Source organism: Felis catus, chromosome X (genome assembly GCF_018350175.1).
Source record: "Felis catus isolate Fca126 chromosome X, F.catus_Fca126_mat1.0, whole genome shotgun sequence".
NCBI classification, from domain to species: Eukaryota; Metazoa; Chordata; class Mammalia; order Carnivora; family Felidae; genus Felis; species Felis catus.
Window position 1 is genome coordinate 58,897,176 of NC_058386.1, and position 25,056 is coordinate 58,922,231.

Consider the following 25,056-nt stretch of genomic DNA (forward strand, 5'->3'; position numbering starts at 1 on the left):
CAGGAACTGTATGTCCCAGAGAATTGGCTTCCCAGCCATCTGCTGTGAGCTTAAAGAGCCTAGGGGCCCTCGTTGGATGCTCTGTTCAAATTAGCCAAGAAGGGCAGGGTGAGGACAACACAGTAGGAGGGAACTTGGCCAGTCTAGGCCTCCTAGACTATATGTGGAGGGAAGGGGCAGATACATGACACGAGGGCACACTGAGGGCATGGCAAGTCCCCAAGCAGAGGGCTCCTCTCACAGCCCAGTTGCACTGCTCCCAGAGCCAAGCTCCCCAGCTCCCCTTTTGAGGGAACCGATGGCTTTGTGAACACCTACTTTTTAAAAATTTTTTTTAACATTTATTTATTTTTGAGAGAGAGAGAGACAGACAGACAGAGCATGAGCAGGGGAGGGGCAGAAAGAGAGGGAGACACAGAATCGGAAGCAGGCTCCAGGCTCTGAGCCGTCTGCACAGAGCTTGACGTGGGGCTTGAATTCACAAACTGTGAAATCATGACCTGAGCCAAAGTCGGACACCTAACCGACTGGGCCACCCAGGCATCCTGTGAATACCTACTTTATGCCAGGCACTTTCCCCATAACAAGCAAGAAATTGCTCTACCAGTCACAGGAACAAAGGCTCAGATTGGTTAACTGCTTTACACAAAATCATGCAGCAAGTACACAGCAGATTCAAAGAGACCAGGACCAGGCCATCAACTTCCAGACCCTTGGTGAATTGTTCCCAAGGCTACTAGAAAATGATTCAACCTTTCAGTGAGCAGGTAGGCAGCCTGAGGACAATGGCTGTGAGGGGATTCAGAAAGTCACACTCCTTCTATGCCTAGGAAGGACATAGCTTGCTCCATCCAGAAGAAAACATGTCTTTGGCCTTTGACATACACAATATCCAGGTAGCCAGAATGGGTCAGGCAATAAGGCCAAGTTTCATACGTGGAAAATTTTAGGATGGTGACAATAAAAGACTTACAGTCTCACATCAGAGGGTAAGAGAACCGTTCAGATGAATGAACAATCCAAGAAGCCATACAGATCCATAGGAGGAAGACTGACAAGCCACCCCTAACTCCCCAAATCCCCACAGCCATGTACGTTCACATGGATTGAAGAACCAATCATCAGACGTAGTTGCAAGGGGGCATATTTGGGAACTCATAGAGGCAGGGACCCTCTGGAGCTGATCATTATGGTATCAGGGGTTCTCGGGGCACCTGGGTGGCTCAGTCGGTTGAGCATCTGACTTCAGCTCAGGTCATGATCTCGTGGCCTGTGAGTTCGAGCCCCACGTCGGGCTCTGTGCTGACAGCTCAGAACCTGGAGCCTGCTTCGGATTCTCTCTCTCTGCCCCTCCCCTGCTCATGCTCTGTCTCTCTCTGTCAAAAATAAATAAACATTAAAAAAAAGTTTAGAGTATCAAGGGCTCTCAACCCTAGATTCATGTTAGAATCACTGGAGATGTTTTAAACAATAATTGTATTTGCAATATATGTATCTGGCAAAAATATAGTATACAAAATATATAGACAGCCCCTACAAATCAATAATAAAATGACCTACAATATGGGCAAAACACTCAAACAGACACAGAATTGGACAGGATATATGAATGCTTAATGAGCAAATAAAAAGATGGCCAACATAGTCATTAGGGAAATGCAATTTAAAATCACAATGAGATACTATGTACCCGTGAGAATCACTATAATTAAAAAGACAGACAATCCAAAGTGTTGTCAAAGATATGGAACAGCTATAACTCTCATATTTTGTTGGTAGGAGTGTAAATTGGTATAAGAACTTCAGAAAAGAGATGGTTTCAAAAAAAGTTCTACATAAATCCAGTAATTCCAGCCCAAGAGAAATGAATGCATGTCCCTATAGAAAGATTGCGACAACCCAAACGTCCCTGGATGTGTGAATGACTAAACAAACTTTGGTGTATCCACACAAAAGAATACCATTCAGCAATGGAAGAGACTACTACTGATGAACTACTGATCAGTGCAACAATTTGGATGAATCTCAAAGGCATTGTGCTAAGTGAAAGAAGCCAATCCCAAAATGTTACATTCTACTCAATTCCACTTATACGCAATTCAAGAACAATCAAAAATGGATCTATGATAGAAATAAGAAAGGTGGTTTCCTCTGTCAAGGGTGTGGGCATTGACTGGGACAGTGGAAATGATCTATGTTTTTATTGGGGCAGTGGTTACACACTGCCCACAAGTACCAGAATTCATTGAACTACATGCTTAAGACCTATGCCATTGTACCTTGTGTAAATTATGCCTCCATTTAAAAAATCATGTCCAGGCCTCACCTCTAATTAAATCATAATCTCTAGAGGTGGGGCCTGGGCAAGGACATTTTTTAAATCTCCCCTGGTGGCGCTAATGTGCAGCTGTTCTGAGAACCATTGATTAATATTACCACCACCTTTCCCTAGCAACAAACTCAGCCTTCTATGTCATGGAGACATTTCAAAGGTGCCCATCGAAAAAAGTCCCTCCTAGGATCACCAGCAGAGGTAGACAGGTGGGACAGGTGAGTGGGGGTAGGCACTTACCAATAGGTCTCAGAGGATGTTTCATATCAATACATATAAACACTGAGTTTTACACTTTAAAATGGTTAAACTAGTGAATGTAATGTTATGTGAATTTCACCTCAATTTAAAAAATAAAAAAAAATTAAGATCTTCCTTAGTTTTAATGGCTGCATATATTCTATTGTAAGAGTGTACCTTAATTTATTTGACTTGTCTCCTGCTGGTGGATATTTTTCAAATCTTTTATTTTATTTTATATTTTTATTTTAGAGAGAGCATAAGTGGGGGAGAGGAAGAGAGAGACAGAGACAGAGACAGAAACAGAGAGAGAGAGAATCTCAAGCAGACTCCATGCTCTGCACAGAGCCTGACTTGGGGCCTGATCCCATAACCCTGGGATCATGACCTGACCCAAAAATCAAGTGTCAGATGCTCAATTGACTGGGCCACCCAGGCACCCCTCCAGTCTTTTGCTATTACAAACATTGTGGCAGTAAATACCCTGGCACATGCATTTTTGTGAATGTGTGAGTATATCTGTAGGATAATTTCCTAAAGGTGGAATTGTTGGGGTCTCAGTATATGTGTCTCTCATTTTGATAGAAGCTGCTAAATTGCCTTTCATCAGGGATGAGCAAATTTACATTCCTATCAACAACATATGAGGATACCTGTTTCCCCACACCTTTGGTAACAGTGTTTTCCAACCTTTTGATCCTCACCCTTCTGGTTATTAAAAAGTTTTATTTTGCATTTCCTTGAAGAATAGGTCTTCACTGAGACAAGTCAAGTTGAGAACAGAGGTGTCCTTTTGGAGGTAGAGAGGGAGGCAGGTATCCCCCTGCCCCCCTGGGCAGTTATCTGTTCTAGTGTAGGGTTGGCTTTGAACAAGTCACCAAGAATCCTGAGAACTCTTTACCGAATATTAAGGACTCCCAAATGTCTTTCTTAGGTCCAAACCTCTCACTTCAGCCCCAGACTCCTATATCAAGGGCTCCCTGACATCTCATACTGAAAGCATCCAAAAGTATGGGTTCCCAACCCACTCTCAAACCTGATCTGCTCCAGTCTTTTCCATCTCTATAAATGGCACCACCATCCATCTAGTTGCTCAAGCCCCAAACCTATAAACTAGAAACATTGTCTCTTCTCTGTCCCAAATCCAATCCATCACCAAGTCCTATCTAGGCTCTATCTCCAAAATACATCCTGAATCTCTCCACTTTACCCCACCAGATTGCAAGCACCCAAGTGTAAACCACCTGTCATTTACCAATGGCTTCCTAATTGGCCTCCCTACTCCCATTCTTGTCTCCCAATCCATTTTTCGTATTAAGGTAATCTAATTTATTCTTCAAACAGCAGCCAATAATCTTTTTTAAAAATAGAAACCAGATCACATCACTCCTTTGCTTAGAAACTTTCATTAGTTCACAATGCACTGAAAATACCATCCAAACTCCTCATCATGGCCCTCAAGTCCCTAGTGACCTGACCCATCCAAATCTCACTTTGTGTGTTCATTTCACCCCAACCACATTGGCTTTCTTTGTCTTCTTCAAACAACCAAGCCCATTTCCACCACAGGGTCTTTCCATTTTCTGTTCCTTCTACCAGGAGCACTTTCCCCTAAAATCTTAGCATGGCTGGCTCCTTCTTATCATTGATATCTCCACTATCTCTTTTGTGAGACATTTCCTGACCCATCTTCTCTAAAGTAACTACCTCACCTCCCTCATCCTGTTTATGTCCTTTAGTGCCCTTGCTATTTTTTAATGTTTATTATATATTTTGAGAGAGACAGAGAAAGAGAGAGAAGGTACGGGCATGAGCGGGGGAGGGGAAGATAGGGAGAGAGAGAATCCGAAGCAGGTTCTATGCCATTAGCGTGGAGCCTGACTTGGGGCTCTATCTCACAAACTGTGAGATCATGACCTGAGCTGAAATCAAGAGTCAGAAGCGTAACTGACTGAGCCACCCAGGTGCCCCTAGAGCCCTTACTACTATTGAAAAGTATCTCCTTTCTCTGTATACTTCCATATTATTTGTTTCTCCTCTAGGAACATTAGTTCCATGTCTGTATCTTTAATAACCACAATAGTTCTGATGCATAGTAGGTGCTTAAAAAATATTTGGAAGGGGGGGGTGACTGGGTGGCTCAGTCAGTTAAGCCTCTGACTCTTGATTTCAGCTCAGGTCATGATCTCAGGGTTTGTGAGTTCCACCCCCAAGTTGGGCTCCCCACCTGCTTGGGATTCTCTCTCTCCCCCTCTCTCTCTGCCCCTCCACTGCTCGTGCTCTCTCTCTTAAAATAAATAAATAAATAAATAAACCATATATATATATATATATATATATATATATATATATATTTGTATGGAATGAATTGTTCAGTAGTGCTTTCTTGTTTTCAAAGCCTTCTCCTGGTCAGGATCTCAGATTTAAAGAGAGAGGAGGCCATTGAAGAAAGAAGGGTTGTTTTTCAACCCCTAGAAGGGAACAAAACGGATTTTAAGGACTTGTGGTCTGCATCTATCCAAATAATTAGCAAAAAAGTCTAAATAAAGCTCTCCTTGGAAACACTGGGGATCCTTCTTTGAATTATCGCGTGTCATTGCAAGCAATAAAACAGCCTTCTTTTGTCAATATTCTCTGCTTCAAATGTGTCACTAATTCCAGCTGGCCTTGTCCCAGCCAATTTGAATGACCGAAAAGCAGAGTGAATACAATTTAATCAGTGGCTCGGCCCCCGCAGGATGAGCTGGCGGTGTCTCTGTGGGCCTCATCGCTAAAAGGTGTTCCAGGGGCAGTGATTTTTGCAGCGAATAAAGGAGGGCCAGCAGGAACCCCGCTCCTGCGGTGGGGGAATCTGGCAGGCACTGGCTCAGGGAGGGGCGAAGCAGGCAGGGGGGAGCTGCAGAAAGGCGGGGGACAAGTAGGAAAGAAGACAATGCCATGAAAAAGAATAGTCATTGTACGGATAGCCACTCCTCGGTTTACAGTTTTACAAACTGGTCAAGCCATTATCTCTTTTCTGCCCGACGACAGCCTCCGTGCTGGTTGTTATTGCCCTGATACCAACGGGGAAACCGAGGCTCAGAGAGGTGACAGCTCCCTGTGGCGCTGTGTCCCTGGCCGTGCCCGCCATCTCGGTGCCCGTGGCGCGCACCACTCCCCCGCCTCATCTCTTGCCATTAGTGAGCCCGGAGGCGCCGAGGCCGTTGCTATGGCATCTCTGGAGTGTCACAAGTGCCCAGGAAGCATACAAATCGACCTGCGTGAGACACAGCCCTGTGCAAAACAAGTTCCAATTTACTCGCAATAATTACCACTCCCAGATAATCGTCTGTACCCAGGCGGGCAAGGAGGGTTTGGTGGGGGGAAGGGAGGAAAGAACAAGGGCGGGTGCACCAGGCAGAAGGAAGCTGCCTTGCCAAGGCTGGGGTTTGAGGGAAGGGTGGGGGAAAAGAGAGGTGGTCTTCGCGAATTTGGCACTGGCAAGGGCTCTGTCTTGTTTGGTCCTGGTAACTTCAATGGTCTTCTGGATGCATCATATCAAGGCATTTCATTCAGTATGTACTGGGTACTTTGGTGGTGGGCATTTTGCCTGGCATTGGGGATGCAAATGCCAGTTCCTGTGGTGGAGTGACTCACAGACTCCTGGGAGACCAAAAAAAAAAAAAAAAAAAAAAAAGGAAAAAGAAAAAGAAAAAGAAAAAAAGCAAGACAAACAAGGTACAATTATACAATTATAAGGGCCATTATTCATTCAATATGTATTTATTAAGTACCTACTATATGCCAGGCATTTTGCAGAGGATACAGCAGTGAACAAAACAGACAAAAACTGGGGGGGTGGGAGGGAGGGGAGGGTGGGTGATGGGTATTGAGGAGGGCACCTTTTGGGATGAGCACTGGGTGTTGTATGGAAACCAATTTGACAATAAATTTCATATATTGAAAAAAAAATAAAACTACTAGAAAAGAAGAAACAAATAAATCTTTCTTTGCAAAGAAAAAAAAAAAAGACAAAAACTCCTGCCCTCCTGAAGTTTAAGTTGGAGTGGAGAGAGACAACAACTTTTAAAAATGTAATAAATGTATACTGTTACTTGGTGTATTTGTCTGGGTTCTCCAGAGAAACAGAACCAATAGGATGTGTATACATACATAATGACATTTACTATAAGGAATTAATTAATAGAATTTTGGAGGCTGGGGTCACCTGACTGGTTCAGTTAGTGTGCGACTTCAGCTCACTTCAGCTCATGATCTCATGGTTCATGAGTTTGAGTCCCACATCCAGCTTTCTGCTGTCAGGACAGAGCCTGCTTCAGATCCTCAGTCTCCCTCTCTCTCTGCCCCTCCCCTGCTCGCTTGCGCATGTGCTCTCTCTCTCCCTCAAAAATAAATAAACATTAAAAAAATTAGTCATCACAAGAAAAAAATTGTAAAAAAAAAATTTTGGAGGCTGAGAAGTCTACAATATGCAGTGGGTGAGGCAGAGGGAGACAATGGTATGTATAGTTCCAGTTTGAGTCTGAAGGAAGGCAGGAGGAGACTAATGTCCAGCTCCAAGACAGTCAGGTAGAAAGAATTCTTTCTTACTCAATCTTTTATTGTATTCAGGCTTTCAGTGCATTGGGTGAAGCCCACCCACACTGCGGAGGGCAATCTGCTTTTCTCCGTCTACAGATTCAAATGTTAATCTCATCCAGAAACATCCTCGAAGACACACCAGGAGATAATGTTTAACCAAATACCTGGGCACCCAGTGGCCCGGTCAGGTTGACACATGAAATGGACCATCACAGCTAAGTGAGAGGCCTGGCTATAGTTGCTGACAAGTGCAAGCAAGGGAGAAAAATAAAACAGGAGCATAGGAATATGAAGTGTTTGTTGGTGGGGTAGGGGTTGCAAATTTAAACAGGGTGATGGCGAAAGTCTCTCTGAGAAGATATCATTTGCATGAAGACTTGAAAGAAGTGAGGCAGCAAGCCATATGGATTTCCAAGAATGTTCCAGGCAAAAGAAACAGGAGGTACAAAGGCACTGAGGCAAGAGCATGTTTGGTGTGTTGAAGGAACAGCAGTGAGTCCAGTATAGCTGGAGCAGAGTGAGGAAGGGAGAGAGGGCTAGAAGAGGCACAGACAGAGCACACAGGCCATGTAGGCCAAAGTAAGGATGGATACGACAAATTAAATGAGAGCCATTGCAGGATTTTGAGGTGGAGACATGGCATGATTTGACACACGTTTTTATTTTTTTAAGCTTATTTATTTTGAGAGAGAGAGAGAGAGACAGAGAGAGAGAGAGACAGAGAGAGAGAGAGCAGAAGGGGGGCAGAGAAAGAAGGAGAGAATCTCAAGCAGGCTGTTCAGGGTCTGGGTGGAGCCGGACATGGGGCTTGAACTCACAAACTGTGAAATCATAACCTGAGCCGAAATCCAGAGTCAAATGCTTAACCAACTGAGCCACCCAGGCACCCCTGACATGTGTTTCAATAGGATCCCTCTGGCTTCTGTGTAATGAATAGACCATGTGTGGGAAGTGTGGTGAGGGGCAAGGGTGAAGCAAGTGCCCTGCTAGGGGCAAAGGAGCAGATAGGGTACTATTGCAATAAGTACCTGGGGACTTAGAGCAGGGTGGCACCTGTGGAGATGGTGAGAAGTGATGGCTTCCGGATATACTTTGAAGGTAGAGCCAGTGGGATTTGCTGATGGATTGGACATGTGATGGGATGAAAAAAGAGGTGCTGAAGGTGATCAAGAAGGAGCATGTCTTGGGACAAGCATTGTGGTGTGAACTGGACAGAGTTCAAGTTCATAAGGACTTGAGTTAAACTGAGCCACACTCCTGCCCTGATCAGCTGTGTGACCCTAGACAAGTTGTTTGCCATCTCTGGACCCAGGTTCCCTCACCTGTAGAAATTTACAGGGCTGTTGTGAAGATTTAATGAGGTGAGGTATGTAAAACCCCTGGTTCCACAGCTGGCACAGAGTAGGTGCTCCCTGAGCACTTGCCTCCTTGTCCTTCCATTTCTGAGGAAGTTGGAGAAGCTTCAGAGCAGAGCCAAGATGAGGGATTGTAAAGATGACTGGGGTTTTGTTAGGTGGAAAAGGGTTGGGGCATCTGGCTGGCTCAGTCAGTCGAGCATGCTCTTGATCAAGAGTAGACTCTTGATCTCAGGCCCGTGAGTTTGAGTCCCACGTAAGGGTAGAGTTACTTTAAAAAAAATGGGTAGGGGGACAAAAGGGCTCATCCTTCACAACAGCAGGGGGAAATGAAGCCAATGGCCAGGCAGGCCTTAGTGGATGTCCTAGGGTGGGGAAGGCTGCAGGAGGACAGGGAGCACTTGGACATGGAGAGAGGGTAGAGGAAATAAAATCATGTGCAAAGAAAGGGGCCCCAACGGGAAGGGGTGAGGGGGTGGGAGGCTAACCTCCCACCTCCCTGGTTCTGCCTTTGACCCAGAGGACCTTTGAAACCTTCTCAGTTATGGGATGAGGTTGGTCATAACTATGGCATACAAATTCCCAGCACGGTGAGGGGTTACTGAGCTCTGTGCTATGTGGAGTCACACAATAAACATCTGGCTTGGCCACCGGCCAAGACAGCCCGTCCCCCAATTCTGGCCATACACACAGTGATTACAAACATATGGCCCCCAAGGAGGGGCCTTTCCAAAAGTCCTCAAGAGCCATCTTTGCCTTCTGGCCCGAATCGCCCCAGCCTGGGGCCTGCCAGTGGGGCCCCCTCACTGCTTTACTTCTTGCACAAAAGCACAAATTCCTCTTACATGGGGTAAATAGACACATGCCAACAACCCCCCCACTCCAGAACCATGAACCAATCAATCCCCCACTTCATGGAGGCTCTGACATCATCTGCCTGGGTTCCGATCCAGTCCCACGTCTGTTCTTGATATCTCTGAGCCTTATTTTATACCTCTACCAAGGAGGATATAAATGACATCTCCTTTGCAGGCGTGATGAAAGGCTCAAATGGAATTGTTTGAGACTATGACTCAGAGTCTTCAAGTACTGAAAAGACATGGACTGACCCCCACCTCCGGCTCCATATTCAATTCTACCACTATCATTAAATGATTCAGAGTAAAAATTATACCAAACTGTAAAAAGGGGAAGAAAGTCCAACCAAGTTCTGATTTTTCCTGTGATGACTACTTTGATGGAATCCTTTGAAATATCAACTATCATATTCTTCTCCCAAACACTTTTGTTGTTGTTCCTGCTTTTTGAATGCTCTAAGCATTTTTATTGAGCAAATGGGCCTTGGAGAATATGGATTTGGAAACTGTAATAGGTCAGAAACATTCTTGTTGGCCAGGATCAGCTAGCATTCAATAGAGTTTACTACCTGCCAGGGAATGTTCTAGTTCATTTTATCCTCAAAACAAGCTCTGTGAGGTTGCTATAATTATTACCCCCCTTTTACAGATGGAAAAGGTAAGTATCAGGGGAATGAATGACTTTCCCAATGTCAAACAGCTGCCAAATGTCGGTGGAGGCTTTGGAAGTGGGCAGTCTTGTTGCCAAGGCCATATGCTTAGTCATTATGTTATACTGTCTCTTCAAACTGTTGGATCAAACCCTGTGAGATCCTTGTATCCCAAGGGGAATGTGCATAGGTTGAGGCAGTGGGATTGGCTCTCAGCAGCCCTCTCCATGGGTAGAGAGGCAGCCCCAAGCCCACATCCTTACTGAAAATTACATGAGTGTTCAAACTGACAATCGTGCTGCCCAGTGCACCTCTTTGGGGAGGCATCTTTAAGTCCAAAGGTCCTTTCTACTCATAGAATTGAAGTCTCAACTCAGTCTCAGGCCTGCCAGATTTCTTCTCCCATAAGAGCAAGCAGACCTGGGCACCTGAGTGGCTCAGTCAGTTGAGCCTCTGACTTTGGCTCAGGTCATGACCTCGTGGTTCATGAGTTCAAGCTCCATATTGGGCTCACTGCTGTCAACACAGAGCCCGCTTCGGATCCTCTGTCTCCCTCTCTCTCTCTGCCCCACTCACACTCTCTCTGTCTCTCTCAAAAATAAATGAAATATGGGCTCCTGGGTGGCTCAGTTGGTTAAATGTCTGATTTTGGCTCAGGTCATGATGTCGTAGTTCACGGGTTCAAACCCTGTGTGGGCTCTGTGCTGACACCTCAGAGCCTGCTTCAGACATCATCTGCTGAAGCCTGCTTCAGATTCTGTGTCTCCCTCTCTCTCTGCCCCTCCCCTGTGTGCACTCTCTCTGTCAAAAATAAATAAAACATTAAAAATAAATAAATACAGGGGTGCCTGGGAGGTTCAGTCGGTTAGGCAGAGGACTTCGGCTCAGGTCATGATCTCATGGTTCACGGGCTCGAGCCCCAAGTCAGGCTCTGTGCTGATAGCTTGGAGCCTGGAGCCTGCTTCAGAGTCTATGACTCCCCCTCTCTCTCTGTCCTCTTCCCAGCTCATGCTCTGTCTCTCCAAAAAGAAATAAACATTAAAAAATTTTTTAAAAATAAAAAATAAAATAAAATAAATACATAAAATAAACATTAAAAAAAAAACAAGCAGACCCTTTGCAGTGCCTCACAGAGCCTTTTCACTCATCCTCCCTCAACCAGTAGTGTGCATCTGCCCCTTGCGTTTCTCATTCTGCACACCCAGGAGACCTCATCCCTCCATGACTGGAATCACCTTCTTTATTCTGATGACTGGTCCAGATCTCTTCTCTGAACTCTAGAACCATCTCTCCAGCTTTGTGTCTCTCATGGACCTTGCACTCCACCTGCAGTGTGAATTCAGTGGGTGTCTTCTTCTTCAGAACCTTCTCCTCCTCCTTCCATGTTCCTCTTCTTGAGGAATGGCTCTGCCATTTATCCATTTGTTTAAGCCAGAACCCTGGGAGTCATCCTGAAGTTTTCTTTGCCTTCACTTACCATATCCCATCAGGCACAAAGGCCTGTCAATGTTACCTCCTATATATCTCGTGAATCTACTCCCTTTTCTTCATCCCCACTGCTACCTCCCTAGTCCAAGCCACAACCATCTGAGAGATGAAGTAAAAGGCAAAAGGCTTCCCTTGCCCTTTATGCCTCTATTCTCCCCCTTCCAGTCCATCCTTCAACCCACAGCCAGCATGAGGATTTTTTTTAACGTTTATTTTTGAGAGAGAGAGCACACGCGAGCGTGAGTAGGGGAGGGGCAGAGAGAGAGGGAGACAGAGGATCCAAAGCAGGCTCTGCACTGGCAGCAGAAAGCTCAATGTGGGACTCAAACCCATGAACCATGAGATCATGACCTAAGCTGAAGTCAGACCCTTAACCGACTGAGCCACCCAAGTGCCCCACTAGGGTGAATTTTTTAAAACAAAATCTGGGTGTCTTCTTGGTGCCCTTTGATAATTTTATTTTTCTTAGGGTTAAGGTGAGATTCCTATACACATCTGATTGCTAATTTTTTAAGTTTATTTTTTTCATTTTGAGAGAGAGAGAGAGCATGGGAGGGGCAAAGAGAGAGGGAAAGAGAGAGAGAGAGAGAGAGAGAGAGAGAGAGAGAGAGAGAAATCCCAAGTAGGCTCCACACTGTCAGCACAGAGCCCAACATGGGGGCTTGATCTCATGAACGGTGAGATCAGGACCTGAGCTGAAATCAAGAGTCTGATGCTTAACTGACTGAGCCACCCAGGCGCCCCACGTCTGATTGCTATTGAGCAAGCCATTTTCCAGGATGGGCTCTGGACTCTATATTAAACCTCAGTACTGATGCCAAACCAGCCACCTGACAGCCAATGTGACTTTGGGTGCACTCTTAACCTCTCTGACCTACAATTCTCTCACTAGCACGGTAGGATAATAACAGATCCCACACAGCAGGATTGCTGTGAGGGTGCATGTAGCGTCCTGAGTACTGTGCCTCACACTGAGGTGCTCTAATCACTCCAAGTCAGATCTTAGAATTACAAAGTCATTGGTACCAGCCATATAAATTTTCATTGATTTCATCAATGAATGATTAATAATCATGATTAATAACATCATAGATCTGGGGAAATTGTACTATACATTATTATTATGAGGTCATTCTTGTATTAATTTGACTTTTTGATTATCTCTCCAGCCGCACTTCTCACAACCTCCCCCTATAGCTCTTCCCTAGCCTTTTGTTGTCACACACTCCCACCCCCCCAGTGTTCTCACCCTGTCTCCCTGTTAAATTTTTCTCTCCCCATCTTGAGTCCTCCAACCTCTTTTTATTTTGCTAAATCCCTTCCAGTATCAGCTCAGGCACTGATTCTTCTAGGAAGCCTTTCCAGACCCTCCCTGAGACCACTGTAAATGGCTCTTTGATGGGCCCCCAGAGCACCCCATGCTCCTTTTTCTATCATACTGTATTTTTAAGTATATGTGCAGTTTTGCTTTTTGTGGTTTCAGTTACCCAAGGTCAACCATGGTCCAAAGCAGATGGCCCTCCTTCTGACATAGCAACAGGTCAGAAGTAACCTGTAACAATGCTTGCATCATTCACCTCTCTTCATCCCATCACGTAAGCATTTTATCATCTCACATAATCACAAGAGTGAGTGCAGTACAATAAGATATTATGGGAGACAGAGAACACACTGGCATAACATTTATTACAGAATATTGTTATGATTGCTCTATTTACTAATTATTGTCATTAATCTCTTGCTGTGTCTATTTATGAATTTAACTTTATCGTAGGTACATATAGGAAGAAACAGTATGTTTAAGGTTCAGTACTATCTGCGGTTTCAGACATCCACTGGTGGGGGGGGTCTTGGAACATATCTCCCACAAATAAGGTGGGACTATTGTATTCACTTGTCAGACTCCTGTAATTAGGCCATCAGTTTGGTGAGGAGCTCTGTGTCTTATTCACCACTATATCCCATGTTATTAACACTTCTGGACACATAGTCGTTGTCCAATAAATGTTTGTTGAATGAACAAGAAACCAGCCTGACAGAAATTCTCTCCCAGCACCTCCTCACACTCCCTTCAGGGTGTCCAAGGCCCTGAGCCAAACCTCTTCATAGTTAAAAGCTGCAACCTGAGCACAAAATCAGAATGAACCAAAGGTAGTGGGTTGAATACCTGGTCACTACAAGAACTTTCTATCTCTGCCTGAGAGGTATTTCTCTCCTTAGGTTTATAACCATCTCATGCTCTGTGGGTCTAGTGAAGATGTGTTAGTGTGTGTGGTGGTGGTGGGGGGGTGGATTTAGGGCAAGTAGATTCACCTCCCTGCATTTCATTTTTATCATCTATAAAATGACGAATAAGGTCCACTTGATGGGGTCTTCATGGAGATTCACTGAGGTAACACATGGAGGTGCTTTCTAAACTCTAAAGGGCTACAGGTAGCACTTAATGATGATTGAGCACAGAAAATGTGTTGCTCTTTAGCTCAAGTCTTTTCAAGACCACATGTAGACAAGGGCCCTCCTGCTTATACAGCATTATCTTTAACAATCAGGTTACGACTGATTGACATTATTGCTTTCTTTATATTTGGCAGATCTCCAGCCTGTGGCAACATGCTGGTCACCATAGAGACCTGAGAACCCCTCTTGTCTCATTGGTACCACATTTACAAACCAACCCTTAAAGTGGATTATTTTGCAGATGGCTGCTCTCATCTATTCAATGTTGATTCTATTAGTTCCAATTTCAGAAGGTGACATTTTCTGACCTTGTCCCCTTAAGCATAAGCAAAAACTTTCGCTTCCTTTTTTTTAGGAAATGAAAAAGGACAAGGTGTACTTGGGGAAACAGTGAGGAAACAAGACAGGGAAAGGTTTGTAGGGGTCCTGCAGGATATACCTCTTATTCATTCATTCATCCATTCATTCATCCAGCACCCACAGCATGCCGGTGAATGGGCTAGATGGTGGGGATTATGGTGGTGAACAAGATTAACCTTATGGACCTCACAGACTCCCAAGGGAGAGAGACAATTAAATAGACAATTTTTTAAAAGTAAACTATACACCCTGGGAATGCAAGCTGGTGCAGCCACTCTGGAAAACAGTATGGAGGTTCCTCAAAAAACTAAACATAGAACTACCCTATGGCCAACCAGTTGCACTACTAGGCATTTATCCAAGGGATACAGGTATGCTGTTTCGAAGGGACACATGCCACCTCAATGTTTATAGCAGCACTATCAACAATAGCCAATGTATGGAAAGAGCCCAAATGCCCATCAACGGATGAATGGATAAAGAATATGTGGTGTGTGTGTGTGTGTGTGTGTGTGTGTATGTATATGTATATATATATATATATATATATATATATATATATATATACACACACTGGAGTATTACTCAGCAATCAAAAAGAATGAAATCTTGCCATTTGCAACTACATAGATGGAACTGGAGGGTATTATGCTAAGTGAAATTAGTCAGAGAAAGACATATGTGACTTCACTCATATGAAGACTTTAAGAGACAAAACAGATGAATATAAGGGAAAGGAAGCAAAAATAATATAGAAACAAGTAGGGGGATAAAACATAAGAGACTCATAAATATGGAGAACAGAGGGTTACTAGGGGGTGTTGGGGGGGGATGGGCTAAATAGGTAAAGGGCATTAAGCAATCTACTCCTGAAATTATTGTTGCACTATATACTAACTAATTTGGATGTAAATTAAAAAAAATAATAAATTAAAAAAAAAGTAAACTATGCACCCAATGTGGGGCTTGAACTCACAACCCCAAGATCAAGAGTTGCATGCTCCAGTGGCTGAGCCAGCCAGGCACCCCTAAATAGACCATTTTAATACACCATGGTAGATTCTAGAATGGGAAGAGCAGGGAAACGGTGTGCTGTGGGCTCCTAACCTTCCCAGAAGTTTCCCAGAGGAAGCAATATCTCAGCTGAGACCTGAAGAATGGCTGAGTATGGGGAAAAATGTTCCTGGAAGAAAAAAGCATCAAAATAATAGGAAGAGAGATGGGAACAATGTAAATTTGAAGGTCTAAGAGAGAAAAGCAGGGACTACAGAAATAGAAACACTGTGAGGGTGGGAGTCTATTTGGGACATGCTGATTTTGAGATGTTTGGGGACCACCTAAGAGATGTCCGGGTGGCAGGTGACTATGAGGGTCTGATGTCCAAGAAAAAAGTTGTGGTGACTAGAGACCCGGGAATTGGGAACTACTGTGTTGTCCTTCTATTGAGAAAATAGCTTAAGGGGCGCCTGGGTGGCGCAGTCGGTTAAGCGTCCGACTTCAGCCAGGTCACGATCTCGCGGTCCCTGAGTTCGAGCCCCGCGTCGGGCTCTGGGCTGATGGCTCAGAGCCTGGAGCCTGTTTCCGATTCTGTGTCTCCCTCTCTCTCTGCCCCTCCCCCATTCATGCTCTGTCTCTCTCTGTCCCAAAAATAAATAAACGTTGAAAAAAAAAAATTTTAAAAAAAGAAAATAGCTTAAGACCACAGTGAGGAGGGCTTGCAAAAAGCCCAAGGAATTTGGACCTGATTCTACAAGCAGTGTGTTTGACCAAGAGTTATTTTTTTTTTTCAACGTTTTTTTTTTTTTTTTTATTTTTGGGACAGAGAGAGACAGAGCATGAACGGGGGAGGGGCAGAGAGAGAGGGAGACACAGAATCGGAAACAGGCTCCAGGCTCTGAGCCATCAGCCCAGAGCCTGACATGGGGCTCGAACTCACGGACGCGAGATCGTGACCTGGCTGAAGTCGGACGCTTAACCGACTGCGCCACCCAGGCGCCCCCAAGAGTTATTTTTTTAATGTTTATTTATTTTTGAAAGACAGAGAGAGATAGAGCACGAGTGGGGGAGGGGCAGGGAGAGAGGGAGACACAGAATTCGAAGCAGGCTCCAGGCTCTGAGCTGTCAGCACAGAGCCGGACCCCAGGGCTTGAACCAAAGAACTGTGAGATCATGACCTGAGCCAAAGTCTGATGCTTAACTGACTGAGCCACCCAGGTGCCCTAAGAGGTTTTTTTTTTTTTTTTTTTTTAATGTTTATTTTTGAGAAAGAGAGAGAGTGAGGAAAAGGCAGAGAGAGAGTGGGACAGAGGATCCAGAGCAGGCTCTGTGTTGACAGCATGGAGCCCAATGCACGGCTTAAACCCATGAACTGTGAGACCATGACCTGAGCCACAGTCAGACACTTAACCCACTGATTCACCTAGGTGTCCCTGAACAAGAAGTTTTGAAGACAAAGGGACACAATTCAAACTGGGTGTATGGTAGAGAAATTTGGGTGGGAACAGAGGAAGTCACCCATGGCACAAGTGGCCAAGAGGATGGAGAAGGAGGGCACATGTAAAGACGGTGAGGAGGTACACTCCACAGGACCAGGGCAGCCAGCTGAGTCTCACAGCATAGCCCACATAGTGTGCTGGAGCTGGCTCATACCAGCTCACAAGAGCCAATTGTTAAATTTTTAGGAATTTTCTGAGCCACTTGTTAAAAACAGCCATTATTATTAGAAATGCAAAAATATATAAATATTAAAATTATATTTAAATGTTAATATACAAATTTACAATGAAGTAAATTATATTAAATGCAAAAGTAATGGGAGTACCTAGGTGTCTTAGCCAGTTAAGCGTCTGACTCTTGATCTTGGCTCAGGTCATGATTTCATGGTTTGTGGGTTCGAGCTCCACATCGGGCTCTGTGCTGAGAGTGCAGAGCCTGCTTGGGATTCTGTTTCTCCCTTTCTCTGCCCCTTGCATGCTTGCATTCTCTCTCTTTGTCTCTCTCTCTTAAAATAAAGAAATAGGGGCGCCTGGGTGGCTCAGTCGGTTGAGCGTCAGACTTCAGCTCAGGTCACGATCTCGCGGTCTGTGGGTTCGAGCCCCGCATCGGGCTCTGGGCTGATGGCTCAGAGCCTGGAGCCTGCTTCCCATTCTGTGTCTCCCTCTCTGTCTACCCCTCCCCCGTTCATGCTCTGTCTCTCCCTGTCTCAAAAATAAATAAACGTCAAAAAAAAATAATAAATTAAAAAAAATAAAATAAATAAACTAAAAAAATGCAAACATAATGAATAACTACTAAACACTCATTACTTCCTAATTATTTTACACCTTACTATTTTTTCAATGTTTATTTATTTATTTATTTATTTAGAGAGCTCAGGGGAGGGGCAGAGAGAGAAAATCCCAAGCAGGCTCCCCACTGGCAGCGCAGAGCCCGACAAGGGGCTCCATCTCACGAATTGTGAGATCATGACCTGAGCCAAAATCAGGAGTAGGGTGCTTAACCGGCTGAGCCACTCAGGCACCCCACATTTTACTCTTATCTATATGTCCTTAAGGTCATTTATGCCTATTGTAGAGATGTGGTGGAAATGTTATATAATGGTGTGTTACTATGCATCTCTTCCCAGGTCCCTGTGTGGTGACATAATGGTAGTTGCCTGAAATCAGCTACAGAAATTGGTAAACACTACAATCAAGACTTGATTAACTGTCTTGTTCATTGTCTAGAGTTAAGAACAGAACAGAGAAATTGTTAACATGCAGATTAAACTTAGAAGTATGTTGTGTCTTATACCCAATACATTGTGACTAGTACAAAAAATTAAGGAGATATTCTTTCTGTATTTGAAAACTATTATCTGATACAGCAAAGAAGCTGCTCCTGTCATTGACACATGAGTGAGGTTCTTATGTATGACTTTGTTGTTTCACTTTTGTCTTATTTGTTATTGCACTTTTGTCTTATTTGTTAATGCAAACACAAATATCAACAACACTTTGGTCAGAACTACATTTCTTTGTTGACTGCAACCAGAACCATAGATTTTTTAAAAGTTTTATTTATTTAAGTAATCTCTACACCCAAAATGGGGCTTGAACTCACAACCCTGAGAGCAATAGTCACACACTCTTTGTCATGACTGAGCCAGCCAGGCACCCCCATAACCACAGATTGCTATGGATATGAGAATTTGGCAAAAGTCAATGACAGCATCCTGTGAGATCCAACTGGCTATAGCAATATATGGAAATCACAATAAAGATTATTTCCTATTTCATTATTTGTAAATTGTGTTGTACATCCTTTATATCAGTAAAACATAATAAACCTATGTACATGTATAGGTACACTTTTTTTTAAAGTAGGCTCCACACCCAGCGTGGAACCCAACACAGGGCTTGAACCCACAACCCTGAGATCAAGACCCTAGTCGAGATCAAGAGTCAGACACTTAACTGAGACATCCAGGTGCCTGTAGGTACACATTTTTTTAGAGAGTTGGTTATTAAACAGTTACCAACACACCACTGATTACACGTGTTCACCATTGCTAGAAAAGCTAAGAAAAATACATGAGTATATCCCTAGGAAAGCCCCAGGGATAAACTGAAAAGCTGTTAGCTCTTGGAAAATTTCTTCTTTCTGTTGTTATTATTACTGTTATTACTAAATGATGTCTGTTGCCTCTTGGGAACATTCTTTGTTATTATTTATTGTTTAAAGAGTATGACATTTTCAAAAGCCAAAATGGTAGAGAAAAAATCGACCCAAAAACTCCAGCCTGAGCACATCAAACCTTTTAATTTTCATTCTCTTTGAACTTTAGATGTTTGGGTTTGGGGACTTTTCTGAGCCCAACAATCTAGGCAGATAAGTGGATTCTCTTGATTTGGCGTGGGAAAGTTCTATCTGAAAAGACAGCATCTCTCTTTAGTATCTAGTTTATACCCAAGGCAACATGGAAATTAACTGCTTTGGTGGAGCCCCCTGAGAGCCAGCCCCTGCCATCTCTTGGCACTAGGAACCTGAGGTCATGATGTCTGCAACTTACCTTCAAAGGGTTCAGAGTAATGTGTGTGTCTGTGTGTATGCCTACATATAGAAATAAAGCAAATATGACAAAATGTTAATTATTCAATCTAGCTGGTATCTATATGGACGATCATTGTATTACTCTTTTGGCTTTTCCGTATATTCGAAAATGTTCATAATATAAACCACATACATAAAAATAGAGTCAGTGAGGGACACCTAGGTGGCTCAGTCAGTTAAGCGTCCGACTTCATCTCAGGTCATGATGTCACCATTCATGAGTTTGAGCCCTGCATCAGGCTCTGTGCTGACAGCTCAGAGTCTGGAGCCTGCTTCAGATTCTGTGTCTCCCTCTCTCTGCCCCTACCCGGCTTGTGCTCACTGTCTCTCTCAAAAATAAGTAACCAAAAAAAAAAAAAAAAATGAAGTCAATGAGAGACGCTAAGAGAGGAGAATTAACTTTCATGTTCTAGAAACAGCAAGGGGCCAGTGTGGGTAGAACAGATTGAGCCAGCAGGAGAGTAGTAGGAGGTGAGGTGAGAGGCCAGATTGTGGGTGCTTCATAGGGCCTCGTAACTGTGGCTTTTAGTCTGAGTGAGATGGGAGCCATTCAGAGGAGTGACCTGACTTGACTCACACACTTTATTATTTTTTTTAATTATTATTACTATTTAAATTTATTTATTTATTTATTTATTTATTTATTTATTTTATTTATTTTTAATCTTTATTTATTTTTGAGAGAGAGAGAGAAAGAAACAGAGAAAAAGGGAGACACAGAATCCAAAGCAGGCCCCAGGCTTGGAGCTGTCAGCACAGAGCCCAACATGGGGCTCGAACTCATGAACCATGAGATCACAACCTGAGCTGAAGTTGGACGCTTAACCAACTGAGCCACCCAGGCACCCCAATTATTATTACTATTTGAAGATTTTATTTTTTAATGTTTATTTATTTTGAGAGAGAGAGTGAGCAGGAGCTGGGGAGGGACAGAGAGAAAGAGAGACAGAGAATCCCAAGCAGGCTCCAGGCTCCATGCTGCCAGTGCAGAGCCTGATGCGGGGCTCAAACTCACGAACCATGAGATCATGACCAGAGCCAAAACCAAGAGTCAGACGCTTAACTGACTGAGCTATCCAGGTGCCCCTAAAGATTTTATTTTTAAGTAATTTCCACACCCAATGTGGGACTCAAACTCACAACCCCGAGACCCAGAGTCTAGTGCTCCAGTAAGACAGCCAGGTGCCTCCTGACTTACACACTTTAAACAGAATCCCTCTGGCTGCTGGGTTGAGACTGTAGGGGGGATAGATGGAAGTGAGAGACCAGTCAGGGGCTAATGCTATAATCTGTAATGTACAGAAGAGTTGTTGGTGCCTCAGACCAGGGTGGTAGCAATGCAGGTGATAAGAAATGGTCCAGCATTGGGGTGCCTGGGTGGCTCAGTTGGTTAAGCATATGACTTCAGCTCAGGTCATGATCTTAAGGTTCATGAGCATGAGCCCTGCTTCAGATGAGTCCCACTTCTCTCTATTGCTGTCTCTCTCTCTCTGCCCCTCGTTGGATTCTGTCCCTCTCTCTACCACTCACTCACTTGCACCCTCTTTCTCTCTCAAAAAAAAAAATAAAAAAAAACAGAAAGAAAGAAATGGTCTAATATTATTTGAGGTGGGGGGGAGAGGGCAGATACCATACTATTTATTTGTTCCTTTATACATTATGAAAAATGTCAAACATACACATAAGTAGAGCAACTAGTGTAATGAACTCCATGTAACCATCACCCAGCTTCAACATTATTAGCATATAGTCAATCTTGTTTTGTTGATCTTCCTCGTTCACTAGATTATTTTAAAGCAAATTCCAGGTTGCTTGTCATTTCTTCTGCAAACACTTCAGTGTGTACCTCTGAAAAACTTCACAATTATCTCACAAGAAATTAACAATACTTTCTAAATATCACCATATATGCAATCTGGATATATTTTGAAGGTAGAAGCAACTGGGTTTTCTCATAAAATTACATGTGGAGTGTGAGAAAAGGAGATGAATTAAGGACATGTCCAAAGTGTCTGGCTTGTGTAATTGGTAAGACAGTTTGCCATGATCTGAGATAGGGAAGACTGTGTATAGAACTGATTGGTGTGGGTCAGGGGGCAGTATGGAGGATATCATTCTTTCTGTAACATCTGGTTTAGCAGCAAGAACACAGGATTTGGATATTAACAAATCAAGATGGCTAGGGATGCCTGGATAGCTCAGTCGGTTAAACATCTGACTCTTGATTTTGGCTCAAGTCACGATCTCATGGTTTGTGAGATTGAGCCCCGTGTCGGGCTCTGCAGTGATATCAAGGAGCCTGCTTGGGATTCTCTCTCTCTCTGTCCCTTGCCCGCTCTCTCTCTCTCTCAAAATAAGTAAATAAATTTAAAAAATCAAGAAGGCTCTTGTAAACTATAAATTCCTACATAAATCCTAGCTGTTTGTACTCTTCTTGTTCTCAAAACTGTGCTGTGCTGCTCTCTGACTGGAGCATGAGGCCCATCCCACTGAAGGCACAGGGAAGTAAACCAAACCTAATAAAGTTCAGCCTGCTTCAGTCAGTTTCATCTCTATACCATTTGTCTGCCTCCCTGGCTGAGATGATCTCTAAGGTTCCCTCCAGCTATAAGACTTTATGAATCAAACTGGAAAGCTTCAAAAACCCTAAGAAGACACAAGCCATTTTATTTGGAAAACTATAGCTCATTCTGAGGCTACAGGCTGCTTTGGCTAAGTACACTCATATGACTTGGTTGTTAGGATGGAAATATTCCCCACACTAGGGCTAGTTGCTAATAAAAAAAATTCCTGTGATAGTTTAACAAATAAAAAAAGAAAACACATTTAAAATATTCACTTCTGCACAGTGAAGGAAACAACCAGCAAAACTAAAAGGCAACCTATGGAATGGAAGATATTTACAAGTGACATATCTTTCCAGATGGCCAACAGACACCTGAAAAGATTCTCATCCTTGCTTACTGTCAGGGAAATGTAAATCAAAAACTGCAATGAGCTATCACCTCACACCTGTCAGAAAGTCTAAAATCAACAACACGAGAAACAGCAGGTGTTGGCGAGGATATGGAGAAAAAGGAACACTCGTGCACTGTTGGTGGGAATGCAAACTGGTGCAGCCACTGTGGAAAACAGTGTGGAGGTTCCTCAAGAAGTTAAAAATAGAACTGCCAATGGGGTGGCTCAGTTGGTTAAGCGTCCGACTTCGGCTCAGGTCATGATCTCAGTTTGTGGGTTTGAGCCCCATGTCGGGCTCTGTGCTGACAGCTCGGAACCTGGAGCCCACTTTGGATTCTGTGTCTCCCTTTCTGCTCCTCCCCTGCTCACGTTCTGTTTCTGTCTCTCCTTCAAAAATAAATAAACATACAAGAAAAATTAAAATAAAATAAAATAGGACTGCCCTATGATCCAGCAATTGCACTACTAAGTATTTACCCAAAGGATACAAAAACACTAATTCAAAGGGATACGTGCATTCCAATGTTTACAGCAGGATTATTTACAATGGCCAAGATATGGAAGCAGCCCAAGTGTCTACCAACTGATGAATGGGTAAAGATGTGGCATATATATAAAAGGGAATATCAACTGGTCATAAAAAGACCGAAATCTTGCCATTTGCAATGACACGGATGGAGCCAGAGAGTATAATACTAAGCAAAATAAGAGAAAGATAAGTACCATGATTTCACTTATATGTGGAATTTAAGAAACAAAACAAATGAGCAAAGGGAAAAACTAAGAGAGACAAACCAAGAAACAGACTCTTAACTATAGAGAACAAACTGAGGGTTACCAGAGGGGAGGTGGGTGGGGGGCTGGGTTCAATAGGTGATGGGAGTTAAGGACTGCACTTATGTGCTGTATGACATGAGCACCATGTGCTGTATGACATTGCTGAATCATTATATTGTACACCTGAAATTAATAAACTCTGTATGTTAACTAACTGGAATTAAAAACTTAAATAAACTTATGTGGAGGAGCATTAAAAAACAGTGTTAAAAAAAATTCTGGTGGTGTGAGGAGACTGCAGCCAAATACACTAATTCCCCAGTGTGCAAGATGGCTGCCCAATTAGCATCTGGGAAACCACTGCACGTGTGGAAAGAACCAACTGGGAGGCCTCTCATTCCCTACATTTGCCTTGGTTCCTTAGCTAAAATCCAAATAATTTCCATCATCTGCTGAGCTGAGGCTTACAGCAAACCTACAAAGAACAACCACGGGTGCAGCAAGCAGGGTGGCAGCAAGAAAATCCTGGCCTTAAAACACTTTTTTCGAAAGGAAGACAGAACTATTACACTGGCCCAATTTATTTGTTTGCTCTCTGGCCTTTCACTGTCTCACCGGCCTGTTTCTCAAGGGGCACCTTAAGATTACTTCTGGCCTGGGGCACCTGAGTGGCTGTCGGTTAAGCATCGGCTTGGGCTCAGGTCATGATCTCATGGTTCGTGGGGTTCGAGCTCCACATAGGGCTCTGTGCTGTCAGCATGGAGCCTGCTTTGGATCCTCTGCCCCCCTCTCTCCACACCTCCCCTACTTGTGCATGCTCGCTTGGTCTCTCTCTCTCCCTCTCTCAAATAGACATTAAAAAAAAAAGATTACTTCTGGCCTGGCTCGGCCTGGCTCATCAGAACTGCCAATCTGGACGACTTGATTTGCTTGGACTCCATTCTTGCAGAAATTCCTTCTCCTGCTTAAGCAGGTATCTTGAGGCCCCATGTTGGACTGCTCTCAAGCCCCAGTCAGTGGCTTTGGTGTCTGCAACGTGAATGGTAGACAAGCTCTGTGGGGCCAAATTGGCGTGGTAGATTCCTGGGGCATCCCTCCTTTAGCTGATTCAGACCTTGCTTAGTTCAACAAGATCAGTTTTCTGCAGCTCCTGACTCCAAGCCCAGGACCCAGCCAGGGGTGGAGGCACTGCAAGCCACAGATCTTCAGTGAGCCTCCTCCTTCTCTGTCAGACCACAGACCTGGGCACCAGGGAGGGCCATTACACATGCCCAGTAAAACATGCAGTGATCTTACACAGGCTCATGAGGTTTCAGATAATGTCCAAATTGTTTTTTCCCCCAAACCTGTCACAGTGGGATTTGGTAAGCTTGAATGATGTGACATGAGGTTAAAAGTGATAGATTCAGCAGTTGTCTGTAGGGTAGTTGGTGGTTCTTAACACAAGGCAATTTTGCTCCGTAAGAGGGACTGTCTATATCTGGAGTCATTTTGTAATCGCAACTGGGTAGAAGGAGGAGGCAGGCTCCAACATGCTGTGGTCAGACACCAGGGATGCTGTTCAACATCCCACAATACACAGGACAGCCACCTACAAGTTACCTGGTTTAGTAGTATTACAATTGAGAAGCCCAGCAATAGGAGGTAGAGATTTTAATTTTTTTAAAAAATCTTTATTTTTGAGAGAGACAGAGTGTGAGCAGGGGAGGAGCAGAGAGGGAGACCCAGAATCCAAAGCAGGCTCCAGGCTGTCAGCACAGAGCCCACAGATGTGGGGCTCGAACTCAAAGAGCATGAGATCATGACCCGAGCTGAAGTCAGCCGCTTAACCGCTACTCATCTGCCTCATGTTTTCTTCTGTAACTTATTTTTTATAATTTACATCCAAGTTAGCATATGGTGCAACAATG

At 43.8% G+C, this 25,056-nt stretch overlaps 1 protein-coding gene across 1 annotated transcript in view; it reads left to right on the plus strand.

The window, feature by feature from the left end:
• The window catches only part of PIN4 (peptidylprolyl cis/trans isomerase, NIMA-interacting 4), a 70,455-nt gene extending 56,271 nt beyond the window's left edge, over positions 1 to 14,184 (plus strand). Inside the window, exon 4 of the mRNA XM_045050668.1 lies at positions 14,095 to 14,184. Coding sequence (XP_044906603.1) covers positions 14,095 to 14,184 — 90 coding nt within the window. The remainder of the gene's footprint in view (positions 1 to 14,094) is intronic.
• Positions 14,185 to 25,056: the final 10,872 nt, after the last annotated feature.